The 18,208-nt window shown below is 56.9% G+C and overlaps 2 protein-coding genes across 3 annotated transcripts; one reads left to right on the top strand and one right to left on the bottom strand.

Moving 5' to 3' along the window:
• Window positions 1–2,066: 2,066 nt before the first annotated feature.
• PATL2 (PAT1 homolog 2) lies at window positions 2,067–10,479 on the bottom strand. Of its 2 annotated transcripts, none has more exons than XM_067305687.1 (19): window positions 10,410–10,479; window positions 9,564–9,666; window positions 8,966–9,309; window positions 8,617–8,685; window positions 8,409–8,474; window positions 7,846–8,013; window positions 7,536–7,622; window positions 6,607–6,761; window positions 6,077–6,160; window positions 5,852–5,990; window positions 5,417–5,537; window positions 5,243–5,340; window positions 4,786–4,830; window positions 4,455–4,603; window positions 4,092–4,308; window positions 3,556–3,696; window positions 3,354–3,451; window positions 3,132–3,281; window positions 2,067–2,431 (listed from the first exon to the last, which is right to left on the bottom strand). In XM_067305687.1, exons 1-19 carry the CDS (start codon window positions 10,431–10,433, stop codon window positions 2,392–2,394), a joined length of 2,298 nt encoding a protein of 765 aa, XP_067161788.1. In that variant the 5' UTR covers window positions 10,434–10,479; the 3' UTR covers window positions 2,067–2,391. The 2 variants fall into 2 exon arrangements, with proteins under 2 accessions (XP_067161788.1, XP_067161789.1); XM_067305688.1 differs by having other exon boundaries at window positions 4,092–4,251.
• A 3,500-nt stretch (window positions 10,480–13,979) lies between these two features.
• On the top strand, window positions 13,980–18,071 carry B2M (beta-2-microglobulin). The gene is made up of 4 exons (XM_067305522.1): window positions 13,980–14,094; window positions 14,547–14,825; window positions 15,438–15,472; window positions 17,411–18,071. Exons 1-3 carry the CDS (start codon window positions 14,028–14,030, stop codon window positions 15,449–15,451), a joined length of 360 nt encoding a protein of 119 aa, XP_067161623.1. The 5' UTR covers window positions 13,980–14,027; the 3' UTR covers window positions 15,452–15,472; window positions 17,411–18,071.
• The last annotated feature ends 137 nt before the right edge of the window (window positions 18,072–18,208 follow it).

Genomic DNA, 18,208 nt, shown 5'->3' with positions numbered 1-18,208 from the left:
ATAGGCGAGATGAACCCCTTCCTATCCTAAATCCTTCTGCTGTTCTTTCCTATACGCCACTGACAACGTGCCAGTGCCTCTTTTGAGCTGACATATTGGTAGATGGTTGTCCAGCTGACAGGTATTGACCTAGGATTTGGGGTGAAATAGCTTCATTCCCTTTTAATGAGAAGCCCCTTTCATCTCCTTGTTCCTGAGGCTGTAGATGATGGGGTTCAGGATAGGGGTCATCATGGAGTCACAGAGAGCGCATCTTGTTCACATCCAGGGTATAGCTGGATGTGGGGTGTATATAGATGAACATTGCTGTCCCACAGAAAAATGTCACTATGGTAAGGTGTGAGGAGCAAATAGAGAATGATTTGTACCTTCCTTTGGCAGACACAATTTTGAGGACAGGAAATGGTGAGGCTGTAGGACACCAAGACGAGCAGGAAAGGCATCTGGATGGTAACGACAGCAGCCGGATTGATCTGGAGTTCATTCCAATAAGTGTCCCCATACCCCAGCACTGGCTGGATCTCACAGAAGAAATGATTGAGCACCTTTGAAAGGTACTGAGAAGAGTACACAGTGTGTCCAATAGCCACGAGGATGCCACACATCCATGTTGTGCGCATGTACCGTATCAGCTAAGAAGCAGCCCTCAGATGCCCCAAAGAACAGAAAGAAATACATCTGTGCAGAACAACCTGTGAAAGAGATGGATGTACCCCCCCTACAAAAGGGTGACCAGCACCTTGGGCAGGGTGATGGAGACATACCAGATCTCCAGAAACAAGCTGGGGTGTGGAGGGCAAGGTCCATGTTAATGGCAAGGAGAACAATTAGGTTTCCCTAAAAACAGTATCAGCAACAAAGCAGTATGATATATTTAAGCCAAATAGCTACCTGTGAGTAGGAGTCATCTGCACAAACTTCAGAGTGCTAATTCCAGTGCATAGAGCTAGTCACATACTGGATGACTGACAGTGCATGCCCTGACCTCTAGCTGCCATGTGTGAAAAGCAAGTGTCTCCTGTAGGTCCTGGTATTTCAGATGAATAGTTTACCTTCATTTACACCTGACTGGAGCTTGGACATATAGATAGCTCCCAATGTGAGGCTGAAACAACTCTTTCTGGTGCAAACATCTCTTTAGACTATACAGCAAGCTTTGGGTGGCAAGTTCAGGCCTCTGTGCTTACCATAGACATTCAAGTGCTTAAACATAGGTGTTTAAGCCATTTCAGATGTCCCAGTTAGCCAAGACATTGACATGAGACTAGCAGATCTGCTGTAGGGTTGGGGGAAATCTCACCCTCTTCACCTGCAAGCCAAACAGGAACCTCAAGGATTTCTACAGTGACACTGAACACCTACATTTAAGGCACCCCCTAACCGCTAGCTGCAGAACCGAGTCTAAATGGGTCAAGAAAGATGCTGTGACTCTTCAAGGTGTTTCATCATGACCATATCTGCAAGCCTTTAGACAAGTCAGTCTTCACAACCTCAGCAGAGAGGAGTGCTTTATATCCAACCATGTGCGTTCAAGATCTCCCCCTTTCTTTTTGTGCACACTCAGATCCCCAGTATGTCCCCTCCTGTGTGCAATGATCTTTCCTTTCCCCTTTGCACTCATCTTGCTGCCTTTCCCCTCCACGCAAGCTCCAACTCCCTCCTTTCCCCTCCATTGGCCTGTTCTTCCCTTCCATATCCATTTTCTTCCAGCCTGTTCCCCTTCTTGGGTGCTCAGCTCCCCTCCATTCCCAACCCTGTGTGTCCTCAGAGCCCCTCCACTCCCTTCCCATCAGTCTCTCCCCCTCCATTCCCTTCATGATCCTTCTGGATCCCCTCAGTTCCCTTATACCTGCCTCTCTTCCCCTTTATTGCCTTTCCCATGCACTCAGATCCCCTCCAGGCTGATGACCATGGGCTCCCCACCGGCCTGGGCTGGGGATCTCTGTTCAGGGTGCCACACTGTGCCCAGGCTCCAAGCTACAGCTCCCAGACCCCTGTGCTTACAACAGGGCCAGGGGACTCACGCACGGCACAGGCTTCCCACAGGAGCCAGAGGGGCTCGTTAATCACCATTTTATTTTATTTCAAGTGCTGTACACAAACGCACTCACACCCAGGTGCTCCCAGCGCCCCTGTGCAGACCTGCCTCACACCCAGTGCTCATTGTTGCAGGGTGTGAGGCCCAAATAAGTTACCCATGTCCCCGTGCTGTGCTCCCAGGCACCGGGGCAGGCCATGATCAGCCCTCGAGCGCCGGCCCTGCCAGTGCCCAGCATAACCCAAAGTGCCCTGCACCAGGGTAGTGTTTGCTTCGTAGCTCAAAGTCATTGCATTGGGCCCCTGCCCGTTCCCGGCACTGCTGGCCCCTGCTCTCATCCTGCTCCTGGGGCCTCAGCATGGCATGGCAGCCTCTGATGGCAGTGGAGAGCACCTGCGGGGAAAGGCCAGGGTCAAAGTGTCAGCTTGTCATATTCACTGGTGGCAGTCATCCAGAGCATGCCTGCCAAACCACCCCATGGTACAGGGCCCCAGAGCTGCCTGGCTGAAGAGCTGGAGGGATCCCCACTGCTTTTTGGCCACCACTTTGATTCATCCCACAGGGAGGTGGCCAGACCAAGCACCTCAGGCCTGCTCAAGCCTGAGCGAGCATTACAGGAAGCTGCAAACTTGACACGCTGGCATTGGCCTCCAGTGACTATCTCAGGCCGACTGAGCTACATGAACCTTTGGTCTGATCTGTACAGCATCGCAGAGCCCTCTCAGGCTCAGGAGGCAGCCCACAACCTGCTTGCCCCAACAGCAAAAACCTGGTGCCAGCCTGCAAGGTCCCAGGATCACCAAGTGCAGGCAGGAGCAAAGCTGCAAGAACCACCTCAGCCAGGAGAAGCAGAGCTTTTGTGTTTCATGGGGTCCCCAAGGGACCAGCGAGTCCCCGGCTTCTATTGCACACAGCCGCCTCCAGGTGAGAAACCTGGGCAGACACAATATACTGCTCCTCTCCCAGGGCACGGTGCCCATCAGATCCCCTTGCAACCCCCCCTTACCCCCCCAGCCTGTTTGGCAGAGGCAAGAAGGGAACAGAGAGAGGCAGCATTTCTGAGCATGCTGGACAGGGTCCAGGCAATACTCACTCCATCTTGGCCTCCAGGTGGTGGATGGTCTGCTTGTCCAGATAGCGGCAGAAGAGCGAGAGAAGGTTGCTGGGTAAGAAGAGAGGCTCCACCAGTGAGGTCTTAGGTACTTGAGACAGCTCCCGAGCAACCAGGAACACAGTGTCAGTCCTGGGGACACAAATGCAGCAGTGAACACCCCCCTGGCCAGCAAGCCCCTGCCCTGCCATGACAGGTCCTCACCACTTCTCGAAGTCCCCGCTGTGCGGCTCCAGTGGCGTGTCAGAGGACAGCAGCTTCTCACCATGACTCAACAGGGAGTAGAGCAGAGAGATCCCAAACTGCAGGGAAGTACAATGAGGAGTGTCACAGCCATTCCCCACCACCATGGCATCCCCCACAGGCCTTAGGATGCCAGGTGGCTCTCCTCCTCAGGGCCACGTACCTGGTTCTTCAAGGCCATGGTGAGTGGGAGCTCAGTGGACTCTGGCAGAGGTCTGGTCATCTCCTGCAGGACCTCGATGAGCTTGCTAAAGGTTGTTCTGCCCACCATCTCATTCAAAGGGCCATAGAGCAGGGGGAGAGACTGGGCAGGGCAGAGGGGAGAGCAGGGATCTGAGACCATTTGACCCATCACAGCTGCAGCCCCAGTCTCAAGCCCCGTCCCAACACCTGCACAGGGATGCAAGGGCCAAAAGTGCTCTCCCTTGAAGGGCAACTGCAATCAGGACTGCTTTATTTGATCCCTCCTGGGGACCTTTCCTCTCCTCCCCAGGGAAGAAGCGAGGCCAAGAGCCTGCCCTTCACAGCCAGGGCTGTCCCAGCAGCGTCTTCTCCCCTGCCTCATGCCAACCCAACCAGCTGCCTGGCCTTACTGGGACCTAGCAAGATGGGACCCCTCTTCCCTAGGGTGCCCCCAAGGAAGAGCAATGGGAGGAGGCAGCAGCCCTAGATCCCCCTGCCCTGGCTTGAGATGCTCGCCTCATCCAATGCATCCTTCTTCATGAGGAAGGGCAGGTGGTGGGTGATGGTCAGCAGGATCTTCTCTGCCTGCTCCTTGGCCAGGTGGGGTAGCAGCCGTGCTGTCAGCTTCTTGCCCTTCCGCACACACAGGACTTGCAAGAACTCATCCTCTGCCTCCCTGGGGATGAAGGCTCTGTTGATGCAGGCCCTGAGGACCTGGAGACCCACTGCCTGCCTGGGAGAGGAACCAATACCAAGAAAGAAATCCAGCCCCCCAAGTCCCCAGGACTTCCTGTCACCCCAGGACTGCTCAGCCATGACAGTCAGAGCCCAGCTTGGGCCAGGACGTGCTGCCCATCCCCACACTGTGACACAACTCACTCTTCACTGCTGCAGGCCCTGATTTTCAGGGCCTGGTAGATGCGCCCTACTTCCTGGCTCTTCTGCTCCTGAAAGCAGGGCTGCTGCTCCTCTGGGGCCAGAGACATCTTCCGCTGTGTCTCCTCTACTTCCAGCAGCTGCAGGAACAGCTGGAGAAATGGCACAGGGTAAGGGGCAGCTTGGAGCATCCTCCTGCCCCCAGGTAATCCAGGACCCCTACCCAGCCAGACATCGCCACGGCAGAGCTCCCCAGACAGAAAGCACGTATCTGCTTCATCCTGCCCTGGGCCTGCTGTTCCCCAGCCCTGAATCAGGGCCACTGCCCACTCACCTTCTCAATCCTGTGCAGCGCTCGAAGCCGGTGGCTCCCCGCAGCCTTCAGGAGGGGAGAAAGGAAGGCACAGTTACAGCCAGCACCAGACACCGCCGTCGGCAGAGCGCTGGGCCAGCTGCTCCCTGGGGATCAGACGTGGCTTCAGGATACAGAGCAACCCCACAGGGGAGGCCATGGCCAGGTCAGACTGCCCAGAGCCCCATCCCACCCCTCGGCATGGGACACGCTGGGGGCCTGCCACCACCTAGGTGTCACCCCATCCACCTGCGTGCCCCATCTCATGCTAAGGGCCGCATTGAGAGCCAGGGCAGCATCCAGAGCCAGGGCGGCACCCTGACTCAGTGTTGCTGCAGCTCCTAAAGCTCCTGCTAAGCTGCTCCAAGGTCTAGAGAAAGCTTGGAGCTGTGTCCCCAGGCATCCAGGGCACCTGCAGCCCTGCATCCCCCCCACATACCTCCTCCACAAGAGCATGGTGCACAGCATCAATGGCACGGCGAGGGCTGTAGCAGGTGGACACAGCGACCTGGCCCAGCGAACCCGCAATGCGCACCACTGGAAGAGAGGCGGACATGCTGAGAGCGCATCCCATGCCTCAGTCCACCCACCCGCTTCTGCCCCAGCCCCTCACCTGAGTCGTAAGTCTCCACTTTCTGGATAAATGGTGTGACCAGCTTGGGGGGCTCCTGCTTGTTGCGCCCGCCAAGCAGCTCCTCCTCTGCCTGCTTGCGCTCCAGCCGGTGGTAATAAGTCTGCAAGGACGGGCATAACGAAGCCAGGAGGAGAGGGCAGAGTGAGCTGGCAGGGGGACCCTGCTGTGCCCCCGAGGATAGCCATCTCTGGCTGCACCACTCTGCATGGTCCAAGCCCATCTGTGCCCACTCCAAGCCCCTTGCTGGATGGGCCTCAGCATCAGGGGCCCAGCGGATGGGGGGCCACCTCTCTGGATGCCAGAACCAGGAAGCCCCAGCCATGAAGATCCACTACGGCACGGCACCCTGGTAAGCTGCAGGACCTGCCCAGAAGGAGCTTTTGGCTAAGACCAGCTGGTTTCACCCCCACTCACCTGGTAGTAGTAGTCATCATCCATGTTCTCGCTCTGTAGCTGGATCATCTGCACTTTGATGACCCAGTCCTTTTCCTTGCTGGTCATGAGGCCAGCATAAGGATCCACTTTAGGGGACCACAGCTTCTTGGGGGAGATGCTGTCACATAAGAGATCACACCTGCTGTTACTGGCCAGAGCCCTCAGCAGCACCCCCCTGCTCCTGGGACCCCGGGACCCCCTTACCTCTGCGCCTGCCCGCCTTGCTGCTGGCGCTGGGTCAGGATCCGCTGGTGCTGGGGGTGCAGCTGGGTCATGTGGCTGGGCAAGCTGCAAAGGAGGCCAGACGAGGGCTGAGGACAGGGCAAACACAGTGCTGGCTCCCGTGCCTCTCTGCAAGCCCCACGGCGTGCTCAGCACCCACAGGACTGTGCTTGGCCACATCTGGACTTGGTGCCAGTGCTCAGCACTGCCCCTTGGAGATCCGGGCACAGGATTGGGCTGCTGGTGCACAGTGCTACCGAGGGGCACCAGCCTCCCCTAGATGGCACAGATGCTTTCAGCAGAGAATCCCAGTGTGCCCAGAGCTGATCCAAGGCACTGCTGCCCATTCTGATCTCACCCGAAAGACCAGTGGCCTCCAAACCCCCTTGCAGTCGCAACCAGGAGCTCAACACCCACACTAGAGCCATTCCCAGGGAACTCCCAGCTGCTTTGTCAGGCTAAAGCAACCCTCCTCCAATCCTAACCAGGCCCCCTGCTTGCCTTCCCGCTACCTGAGGTTCAGCTGGCCACTGGCTGACGGACTGAAGAAGAGAGAGGGGTCCAAAGACGGAGACATGGGGCCAAAGTGCATGGTGAGAGGCCGCGGCGGGGTGCTGATGTTGGGTGACATGGGCCTGAAAGGGGCTGGAGACGCAAACCCTGCGGCCTGGAAGAGAGGAGCATTCAGGTGTGAGCAGGAAATCCTGCCTTCCCCTCCGAGGGAACCAGCAGGGATTTCTGGGGTCTGCTAACTCCACGCAGGCTGCTTGCTCATGTCCTCTCAAGAAGGGGACATGCAAGGTACTGCTGCAGAGGGCCCACAGCAGAGTAGCGCTGCTGGAGGTGGTGATATCCCCCAGGTCAGTGCTGGGGAGGTCCTGTCACTACAGCTGGGCAAGGGCATGTTCCTGCCAGCGTCCCCCAGCACCCACACTGGGCTCTGGTGTCCTGCTGCTGCCTGGTGCACTGGGCAGGGACCCCCCCATGAGTCTTGATGGATCGGGCTGCCCCGGGTCCATTGCTAGCGCTCACACCGTGACACCAAGCACAACACCGTGCCTGACACACACAGGTTGGGACAAACAGGGAAGAGATCTGCAAAGCAACAGCTACACAGGTGACCCTGCTTTCCCCATCAACGAAACAACAGAGAAGGGTTTTGGGGGTTAGATGACTAGCTAATGAGCGCAGGTCAAACTCCCTGCTGCAGGGAAACAACTCAGCAGGTTGCCAGTGAGGACTCGGACGTCTCCCCAGCACTCAGGGCTGAGCTCCAAAGACTGCCCTGGTGACACCGTACAACAGAGCTCTGGGGAGGCGCCTGCATGGCGCGGAGCCGTGCTAGGAGGTGGCTTTTCCAGGGCACAGCACTGTCCCCATCACCTGTGGCCCTGCTGCTGTCTCTGGAGAGATGGCAGTTGTGTGCAGCCCGGTGCTTTACCTGGTTGGAAGCAAAGAGAGGAGAGGCACGGCGAGCTGGCGTAAAGGGCCGAGGGGAGCACGCGGAGCGAGCCATCAGAGGAGATTGCTGCAGGGCAGGAGACAGGAGGCATTACTGGGACAGGTTGGACACACCTGCCCTTAGGGCTACACCAGTGACATGGGCCACAGCACGGCAGCCCAGCTCGCCAGCTTCTCTTATGGTGGACAGTCATCTCAGAGCAGAGGCAGCCAGCGTAGAGGAAAGAGGGAGCAAGAGCCCAAAGGGAGCAAGAGCCCTTCCCTGCACGAGACAGGCAGAGACCCGTTACCTGCCGGAGAAAGCGCTGGGGGAAGGACTTGGGGGACATCACTCTGAAGTCAGGGCGCTTGAGCCTGGGAGAGCCCACGTATCCCCTCTGCACGGGGGAGCCAAGGAAGTCGAGGGCCATGTTGGCGGAGGGAGGGGGCCTCTCCAGAACCTGCAGGATGGCTTTATCCTGTGGGAGGAGGCAACAGGAGATGGGAATGGGACCTGGGGGAGCGCAGCAGACCTTTCCCAAAGCCTGGAGAGGCCCCAGCTTCCCTAAGCTCTCGACAGCTCTGCCTTCAGGCTTGAGAGCTGCTTAGGGCAGGCACCTCATTCCACAGCCTTTGTGCCAAAGATGGACACATCCTTCCCACGTGTGTCCTCTCAGCCTGCTCAACCCCTTTGCATCTCTGGATGTGCACCAAAGCTTTGGATGGTCCTGGCAAATCCCCCAGCCACCCCACTTCCACCAGTGGGAGACCTGTGCCCAAACCTCAGCCAAGGTCTCAGGCGGCCCACGGGCAGCCCGGGGTGCCAGGGAACCCTCAGCCGCCCCTCTCCCAGGCTCTGGCGGAGGATACCCACCTCCAGCATGTGGTGGGGTGGGATGCTGCCGGGGCAGGAGCTCCACACAGCAGGATCCACGGCCAGCTGAAAGACACAGGAAGATCAGCAAGAGAAGGAGCACCAACAGGAGAGGGGCAGGGGACGCTGCCCAAAGCGGGGCCTGGGCTGCTCAGCCTCTCTCTCCTGCCTGCACGGGGCCCCATTGTGGGAAGGGGAGCGCTTTTACCATGTCCTCTTTGCCAAACTCTGCCCAGGCAGAGCCAATCCTGCTGTCCAGCACTGCCGAGTCTTGGCTCTAGGAGCAAAGACAAGGTTACAGATGTGCACTTAGCCCTGGCACCGAGCGTCTCCCTCCCTAGGGCAGGGAACATGGCCAAAATCACTTCCTTCCCTGCGCGGGGCATGACCCGCAGCTGCGAGGGAGGGAGCAAGAAGGCTGGCCGGGGAAGGAGGAGCGAGCGGCAGGTCTCCGGGCAGCATCTCTCCCTGAGGGCCAGGCTCGGGGAGCTGCCGCACACTGGGGAGGTGGTTGGGCAGGGACAGCAGATCACCCTCCCTCCCCACTCAGGTGTCACCTCCAGCGTGGGCTTGCTCTGCACAGCTCTCATCACCGCCGGGTCTCCCAGGTCGTTGGGCTCCTCGTAGGGCTCCTCCTCAGGCTCCTGTTCTTCCTCCTGTTCCTCAGCCCCCAGCTCCTCCTCCTCCTCCTCCTCCACATAGTCGACCTGCTCGGCCTCCAGCTCCATCTCTCCTTCCCCCTGGGGCTCTCCCAGCTCCTCCAGCAGCAGCTGCCCCTCGTCCGCTCCAGGCCCCAGCTCCTCCATGGCCTTGGCCTCCTCCACCCCCACTGCAGCCAGCTCGGAGCTCTTCTCTGGAAGCACCAGGGTTTTTGCAGCATCCTCTTCTGTGGAGTCTCGATCTTCAGGGAAGAAGCAGAGCACTCGTCAGGGGACTGAGAGCCTGGGCAGCACCCGGGGGCTCTGCTCCTAGTTCAGCTCCTCACCAGGCACAATGGCACTGTCCCAGCAAAGGAGCAGCTTCCTCACCTGCATCCTCCTCACTACCCACCTCGTCCTCTGCCTCATCAGGCGCTAAGATCTGGCCAAAACCCCAGGCCCTACTCCCCGGAGCACAGCCTAATCACCCCAGCCTTGGACCTCCCTTCAACCTTACCTAACCCAAAAGTCATCTCGTTGTACAGGTCAAGCTCTTCATCCTCCTCGGCCATTTCCTCCAGCAGAGGCGCATCTTCCACCAGCAGGTAATCCTCTAAGATCTGGGGGGGCAAGAAGTTGAAAGCAGCAGGGCCCCCAATAAGGGAGACAGGCAGGGGAAGATGCAACCCTAACCAGCCCCTGGAGCACCCTGGCTGGGGGGGGAAGGGAGGGAGAAGGGGAGCACCCAACCCCCCCACCGGTGGTGCCCACAGAAGGTGCTGCCATGGAGCGACCTGACAGCCCCAGGGCTCGCTCCCTAGCTAGAGAGGGAAGGGCAAGAGCAGTCAGTGGGCCCCAATCCCAGGCGCCACCAGTGAGAGGTCAGCCATTCGCTCCTCAGCCTTGCTGCACCAACCCCCAGAGCCTGCAGGCTGCTCCAGCGAGGCCCCAAGCGTGGGACCCGCTTGCTTGGCCCAAGTAGGCAGCTGGGCAGCGAAGCCCACTGAAGCACGCTAGGAGCATGCCTGCGGCCCCCCCAGCTGTGCAGCAGCAGCCCTGCCAGCACCAAAGGCACAGGCATGGAGCAGCACTGGCCATGGCTAGTGCTGGGAGCACCATTAGGCTTCAGAGTGAACACCTGCCGCCAGGGTACGAACGGCCCCCAAGCACAAGGCAGAGAGGGGCACCCGGTCCGCACCCCCGGGGCAGGCGCTACCGGAGAAGGCACCGCCCCGGGGAGCCGGCACCGAGTGGAGACGGCCCCGGGGCAGTGGAGAGGACGCGACCGCAGCACCGGGAGGGGAGGCGGCACCAGGGATGGGGGCGGCGCGCGGGGCTGAGCCGGGACGGGGCGGGCACTCACAACCGGCTCGCCACCCTCCGCCATGCCGCGGCGCCGCCCGCCCGCCCGCGTCCCTCTACGGGGCCGGGCTGCGGCCGCCCGCCGCCTTTTACGGGCCGCCGTGGCGGCGAGGGCGCCGCGCCGCCGCGCATGCGCCCGCGCCGCCCGCCGTACAACATGGCGGCCTCCAGCGCCGCCGCGCGGCTGCGCAGCCGCTTCGCTCCGCCCCGCCCCCTTGCGGGGCCCTACCCCTTCCGGGAGGCCACCGCGATGTCCCGGGGCCGGTACCGGCAGCCGCTCGGGGCCGCGGCTGGAAGGGGGTGGGGCGGGTCACCTTCGGCTCCTTTCTGGGCTGCTGCTGCGCTGCGGCCAGGTAGCAGCCGCCGGCGCGGAGGGCGGCACTGGTCGGTACCGGGCCGGTTAGCACCGCCCCGCTGGTAGCGGTGGCCCTCTGCGGGCGGCGGGGGCCGCCCCGCCCGGGCACTGAAACCCTCCTCTGATACATGTCGTATGCGTCATGTTGTATATGTTATTTAACGCTTATACGATGCTATGTATGACTTTCACTATAACGTGGAAGGGTTGGAGCCGTCGGGGGAGGCAGGACCCGGGCCGAGGTGCAGAGCCCTTTGGGGAACCAGCTCTGAACAGCGGCAGCGTGTCCCCCTGGCACGCAGGACCTGCCTGCCTGGCCGGCCAGAGGCAGGGGGACAGGGTCCCAAATAACGCTGGGCTCAGCACCTGGGCGTCCAGCCCCCCCCCCCCCCCAAGCAAGGGAGCCTGATGCGTCTCGAGGCCTTTTCTCCATCGCTGCTCAAGGCCAAGGAGCCGTGTGTCCCCTGGACATACTGCCAGCGCTCCCAGCTCTAGTGGCAGCAGGGCAAGAAGGTATTTTTATGCACGCTCCAAGCCACAACGGGCCACGCTGGTCCGGCACCTCTCCTTGCTGGGAGATAATGTTTGTCGCTTCTTCTTGGCCAGCTGCTCTGGTTGTGTCTGCTCTGAGTTGTTTTGCTGAGCACCAAGGCCTCTGCCTTGGCAGTGGAGCAGGAGGGACAGCCGTACCTCACAGCTTAGGTGGGAGCTCTGCCTTTTGATGCTTCTCCTCCCCACTCTGGTGAGAGCGAGAGAGAAGAGGTGTTTCCTGCCCTGTTCCCTGAATTGCTGCAGCCGCTGGTGCTGGTGGCCTTCATACCTCTTCAGCCCTCTCCCTACAGCATTTCTCTGTGACAAAGCAACCGCAATCTGGGTGCTCTCCCAGCTGCTACCTTTGAGGCTGGGAGCAGCACTGGGCCTCAGAGAGCCACAGCATGAGGCTGCACAGGGGGCAGGGATGGTAATCAAGCTGCTGTGGGGCAGATGGGGGAGATGAGGGTGAGATTTTGATGACCCCACCTGTGAAAGGGGGTGTAAGACTGCAGCACTGGTGCTCCCTGGCAAACACCTGCATCCAGGGTAAATCTAGGGCACAGAAGAGTCCTAGCCTGGCTCCTTCTCTGCTGCTCTGGTTGCTGCCAGTGTGTTTCCAAACTGCTGCCAATATCCTCCTGAGTAATCAAGGCAAACCAGCTGGAGTTCCTCAGTCCTGCATTGCTGTGGCTGGCACGAGTAGAGTCCTTTTTCTTACGAGGATTTGAATTTTACTTTTGAAGCACTCAGCCTAGAAGCAGACCTGGGAAGTTTATACCTGTAGATTTTGAAGTGTATGAGAAAAAAGCTAGGGCATAGGACTCCAGCTCTTCAGTTACCTTTCAACTTACCCACCCTCGTGCCTGAACATATCTTGGCATGGCTTTATGCCAAGAACCCACTGCATGTGCCTCAGAGGCTGCATTTGTGTCACAGCTCACCCACTCTTATATTTCTCTGTGCTGTTAAAAGCAGCAACGCTCTAAAGCAGGAAGCATTTGGCTGTACTAACCAAACTGGTGTGGCCTTTTAGAAACATCACGTGGAAGAAACTCATGGTTTAGTATCGCTTTACGGGGAAAGTCCACCAGGCGTTGCTGTGGACAGTGAAGTCACTTCTGGGGATTCCCGTTCCAACAGGCAGAGCTTGGCTTCAGTACAGGGAAAGGATCTGGGTGCTGCAGTTAATGATGTCTGTAACTAATATTAAGTCAAAGGGCTCATTCACCTGGGTAGAAGTAGACTAACTTGTAGATTGGGCTTGTAGATGATGTCACCAGATGCAGCCTCAGCAACCAACACAGGAGCTGGTGCTTAGTTTTGTGAGGGCCTGTTCTCACTGCGAGTGCGATCTCTGATAAGGCTCCAACGGCAGCTGCGCGACAAGAGACCTGGTCTCATCTCCTGCTGGCAAAGCTTGGCAGCCGGACGCTGCAGCTGCGGAGCAGTCAGCAGAGCAGGAGCTCGCAACCACTCAGAGCTCTCACAGCGCAGCGGTAGCATTTTATACCATGTGCAGGTCCTTCTTTTATGACTTCTCAGTCAGTTTCTACAGATTTACGTGCTGTGCAGTTTGCCTTCTGGTGGGAGATGTTTTCCATGCGTGCTTTCTTGGTTTGCAGATAGCTCTTTAAACGGCGCATATGAAGTTGGCTGAGTCTTAAAGGGGCTCCACAATGCTGCCCTCTTCTTCCAACTGCTAGGGACCTTCCTTTCTTTTCTTTTTAAACTGTGTAAGGAAATACTAGGCTCTCACCGTTCTCATTCAGTTGGATGGAAGAGAATATGTGCAGGTTCTGATGCCCTGTCCGGAATGCTGGCTCTGAAGAGCAGCGGTGTGGGATCTGCGGAAACGCAAGCAGGCCCCGGGTTGCACGGCTCATCCAAGTGCTCTTTAATGCTGCTTTGCCACTGGAGGGAACCTTTTTTAACTCCAGTTTTCATCATGCTGTGGGGACGAAGCAGGTCTTACTGGATGAGCTCAAAGCGAATCACTTCCCTCCTTTCCCCAGGCTGCCGAGGAGGCTGCACTAGGGGAGCAGCCCGGGGGGTTCCCAGCCCAGCTAAACTGAAGTGCGTGGAGGGCACCGGAAAAAAACGATTTTGTACTTTTGGGAGCCGGAGGAAGGCCAGGAAAGGCCGGAGGCTGGCTCGGAGGGCCGTTTCTCGCTGTTAGGATGCGGGAGCCCGGCCACGCTCAGCTGCCCTGGAAGAGGCCGGGCGTGGGGCTTTGCAGGTTTTGGTGCTGCCGTGCTGGCCCTGGCAGGCAAGTTCCCCTTGGGAGGGATTTTATTTTTTTCTTTCGGTCAGAAATTAAAGCTGGACGAGCGTCTTGTGACTAGCATGACGTGACTCTTCCCTTGCCCCTTCTGCACCAGCAAGGAGGGGAAAACCCGAGCAAAGGGGCCAGCAAACAGCGCCGTCGCGACGGCGTTCCTTCAGCGAAACGTTTCTGAACTCAAATTGCCGACGACGAGGCGGGTGGGCAGCGGCCCGGCCGGGGGGGCCGCGGCGGGGCCGGGCGCGGCCCTGGGCCCGACCTAAGCGAAAGCGAAAGCTGCGAGGCTCGGCTCAGCTAACCTCTCCGCGCCGTTTCAGCCTGGAGACCGGTGACGCACAGGGCGCCCTGCGCGGCGATTGGCCGCCCGCGGCCGCGGGTATAAATAGGGCTGCGGGCGGGCAGGCGCGCTATTCCGAGTGAGCTGCGAGGAGCGAGGGTTGGCCGGCGCCATGGCGCGGGTGCTGAGGGGCATGGTGCTGGTGCTGGTGCTGCTGGTCGGCCTGCGGGAGGCCAAGGGTGAGCCCGCGGGGCGGGGGTGCCCGGCACGGGGGTCCCGGTTACCGGCGGGGCGTGGGGGGGATGTAGGGGACCCGGTACCGGCGGGAGGGGAGGATGCGGGGGACCCGGTACCGGTTACCGGCGGGGGGGGGGGGGGTGTGGGGAGCCCGGTTCCTGGTGGGAAGGGAGGATGCGGGGGACCCGGTACCGGCGGGAGGGGAGGATGCGGGGGACCCGTTACTGGCGGGCGGGAGGGAGGGGGAGTCGGCAGGTGCCGGTTACCCGACGGGGCTGGGCCCCGGCCCCGGTTACCGGCCGTGGGCGGGCTGCCCGGGCCCTGCTCCAGGCCGGGCACGAAGCACCGGCGGTGGCTGCTGCTTCCCTGTGGCCTCCCGGGGCCCGGTGGGCTCTGGCCCCGGCAGCGCCTCGCAGGCGGTGCCCTGTTGCTTACCTGCCGCCCCTCCTTCCAGAGGCGCCCAAAGTGCAGGTGTACTCCCGCCATCCCGTCGTGTTCGGCACCGGGAACATCCTGAATTGCTACGTGGAGGGCTTCCACCCTCCCAAGATCAGCATCACCCTCCTCAAGAATGGCGAGCCTATGCAGAACGTGGAGTACTCCGACATGTCCTTCAGTGACAACTGGACTTTCCAGCGCCTTGTCTATGCACCCTTCACCCCCAGCAAAGATGATGAGTACACGTGCAAGGTGGAACATATCACCCTCACGGAGCCGCAGATTTTCAAATGGGGTATTGTGGACTTTTCTCTTGCTTGTGAAAGAATTAAGTAGTAACGGGCAGAAAAGATTTGCTTCAAGTATTATTGAAGGTTCTGTAGGTAGCTGGTTCCCTGACCTCCTAGGTGAAGTAACCTGAAAAAAGATATGCCTGGTAATGCAGTGATTTTTTTGGCTTTGAAGCAGGGCTAAGCAGAGCAGCACTTAATGTTTAGATTCACACTTAATGAAATCACTTCCTTCTCAACATGTGCCTTGACTTCTGAGCCATAAAATGGCTAGTGTTCCTCTTGCCGTTGGCAGTTGCATGTGAGTGTGAAGTTCTGGTAGGAGGACTTCTGCTGGTGCAGCTCCTGAGACAAAACAGGATCTTGCCAGATGAGGCCTGCTTCAAGGAGTAAAGCAAAATGCTTGAGGCAGACCTAAAGGAGGATTGGGGAGTGGGGACTGGTATTGGTGAGCCGATCTGCAGCCTGTTACAACAAGCACGCAGCTTAGTAAAGGCAGCTCTCTGGTTGTTGCAGTGTGGCTGTTTCCCAGAACTGTGGGTTGTGGTGACTGGTGAGAGGGGGGGGGTTGTGTGTGCTGTGAATGAAGCCTAAGGCTCTGCCCTTCTTTCTTGCAGATCCAGAGTACTAAGCTGTGCTTAGGATAACCATGGTAAGTTATGTTGAGCCCTGCTGTTAAGGGGAACATGGACTACTGTCTGTGGGGGCAAGTCCATGGCTTGCAGAGTTTAAGAACAAAAGCAATCGCCAAAAAAAACCCTCTACAGTGGTGCCAGTGGCTTGGGAGCGTGGTTGTCCTGAAACTGTTCTACTTATTATTTTAGCCAGTGTATGATAACAGCCTACCAAGAAGCTCCTTGGCTCAAAAGAGAGCAGCTCCTTGGGGCAAAACTTCCTTCTGTCTCCTCGGCATGTCTGCCAGATACTGTTCAGAGTTGTCACAGGTTCTGTAGTGCTTCTCTGGATCCACTAATGCTGTCTTTGGCCTAGTGGAGAGGAAGTTGTAATACCTAGGAATTCCCGTGGAGGCTTTGCTGCGTCTTGGGGGAAGGAAGGCGCTGGTTAACCCTGCACTAGGCATGGGTAAAAGGGAAGAGCAAAGCATCGGCTTGGTAATGCAGAATTTGTGAGGCACAAGCTGGTGTCTTACTTGCCAAACAAGAAGCAGTTTGTCTTTATTCACCAACGTCTCAGTCTCTGAACGCTCCAGGTTCTTCAAACTATCTAGGCACTTCTAAGCATACTGATCTGGATTTCAGAATAAAATAAATATCTAGCCTAAGCCTTAATAGTGAAAACTAAAGAAACTTGGCCTAGCTGAAATAGTAGCAACACTGGTCGAAACCCTTCGATTCGGGGTACTCCGATAGAGGCTGGATAACTGTTGACCACATCAAGCACAAGCCTCTGCAAGATCTCAATACTCTCCAAGCTGGATGAGAAAATACTAACAACAGCTTTTAGACTGAGACAGAATCATGAGTCAAATGGACTTTGTAAATCAGAAAAATACTCCTGGGCACCGCTTCTAAGAAAGATGTAGCCAGATGGGAGTCCTTTACTGTCCACTGTCTAATGTTGCTCTTCCTCTAGTGCTCCTTCAGCCCTTCCTTGCTGTAGAACAGCAAAAGAGAGCATTAGTCTTCCAGGGATAAGAGGGGGAGGGGGATTATTTGACCAGCTTTCTAGTGTGTGTATGTGGGGGACAATAGAAGAAGACACTCTCTTAATTTGCAGCAGAAAAACTGATATTGAGACCAGAGGGGAAAGGCTCAAGAAATCCACCAGAGCCCAAAGTAGTTGGATTACAAGAGTATTTAAGAGGAATGCCACATGTGCTTAAGCATCTGCTTATAAGTGTTGCTGGAGACAATATACTGAGCTAAATCAACCTTTGGTCTGATACACTACAGGTGTTTCTATGTACCAGAGCCCTGGAAAAATTGCATATGGCCTCCCTCCACCACTCTTCTGATTTGCCACTTATTTCCGGACAGTAGGGAGGGAAACCTGGCCCTTGGAGTGGATCTGGGTTGTGCTGTGCCCATGCAGCAACTGCCTAGTGTGTTGTCTTGTCATCTTCTTGCCTGGGCTCGAGGGGAGGAAGGCAGTCTTCCCTGAGGACTGTGTTGGTACCAGTTGCCTGGGGAAGGTGCTGGTGATAACTGGGCTGCAGTGGCTTTAGTGGGATGCTTGCATGAAGATCATTGATGAGGGAGAGCAGACTTTGTTCAGGGTGGGATTGTTGGGGAGGGACAACACTGACTTTGCTAGAGTTTGAAGGCAAGGAGCTAGAAGCTGGGGCAGTAGAGTTAAGAACGTGCTAGAGAGTGAGAATATCATCATAGATGGCATTTGGGGTGGAAAACACTGGTCATCGTAATAGAGGATTATTTGTTGAAGGATGAGGCCCCCACAGAGCAGGGGATAGAAAAGCAGATTTCTGCAGGGTGGGAAGGTGGGTCTGTGTGCCTGCAGCTGGGGTTCTGGAGTCTAAGTTCACATGTGGAAAACACTGTAGTGTTTGAAATAGTTACAACAGAAGATCTGAACAGTGACTAACATCAATAATCTCTTCTTCCCCATGCAGGTTTGAAGGCTTGCAAATTGAAAATGAGCTTAAGCTTCTGTCCTTTCTTTATGTGCCACTTGCAGTTGTAATGGAGAAGAAGAATCGCGCTGATCTCGTACAAAATTCCTTCTCTGTAGAATGCTGTCTGCTAGGATTAAAATTTCTAGCCTGAATTCACTGGATTATATTCCTTGCCTTCTTCGCTGTGGAATTAAAATGCTGAGGAATTAAGATGAGAGGAAAAGCATGCAGAGGGCTCTATGCCCTTGAGGCATATGGCAGATGATCTGCAAGCATAGTAATGCTATTGAAGCAGCTCTGGACCAGCAGTTACGATGGAGACCCAAAGTGAATTGATTGGCGAGGAATCTAAATTTTGTAAATTTGGCTGTTCTGGGAGATATGTGAGGCGATTTCATACTGTTCAAACCTTTAGAAGCCCTGCTTGATTGTAACATCCACTTGCCCTAATAGTTTTGGTGCAGCCACAGCTGCACTTTAATGAAAATCTTTAATAGTTGTTCTTGAAACGTTATCCTTTATTACAGGCAATGTGTTAGCTAGGCACTGTTTGAGCACATAACTATGTATCTACATTACCAATTAAACAACTGTGTAACTTTTTTAATGGTCTGAATTGTACAGAATGTTTTATCTAAATATAATTGGAAATTTTCAATGACTTCTGTCTTTCTGAGTAGGAGGCACATATTTCACTGGGGCCAGCATGAAGAGCTGTGCTTGCTTTTATGTTCACCCCAAAGAGGCAGGAGTGAAAGGTTCCCCTTAGCACTGTTTGCCTTTCCTGATGCGCTT

This window comes from Apteryx mantelli, chromosome 15, assembly GCF_036417845.1.
Source record: "Apteryx mantelli isolate bAptMan1 chromosome 15, bAptMan1.hap1, whole genome shotgun sequence".
NCBI classification, from domain to species: Eukaryota; Metazoa; Chordata; class Aves; order Apterygiformes; family Apterygidae; genus Apteryx; species Apteryx mantelli.
This window is presented reverse-complemented; position numbering and strand designations above follow the sequence as displayed.

Excerpts from the sequence above, each read along its gene's own strand:
- PATL2 (XM_067305687.1), bottom strand. The coding sequence starts at position 10,433 with ATGGCGGAGGGTGGCGAGCCGGTT. Across the intron at positions 8,014-8,408 it reads CACCCCACCACATGCTGGAG|GATAAAGCCATCCTGCAGGT; the intron begins GTGGGTATCCTC and ends CTCCTCCCACAG. Across the intron at positions 4,309-4,454 it reads AGGGCCTGCAGCAGTGAAGA|GCAGGCAGTGGGTCTCCAGG; the intron begins GTGAGTTGTGTC and ends TTCCTCTCCCAG.
- B2M (XM_067305522.1), top strand. The coding sequence starts at position 14,028 with ATGGCGCGGGTGCTGAGGGGCATGGTGCTGGTGCTGGTGCTGCTGGTC. Across the intron at positions 14,095-14,546 it reads CGGCCTGCGGGAGGCCAAGG|AGGCGCCCAAAGTGCAGGTG; the intron begins GTGAGCCCGCGG and ends CCCTCCTTCCAG.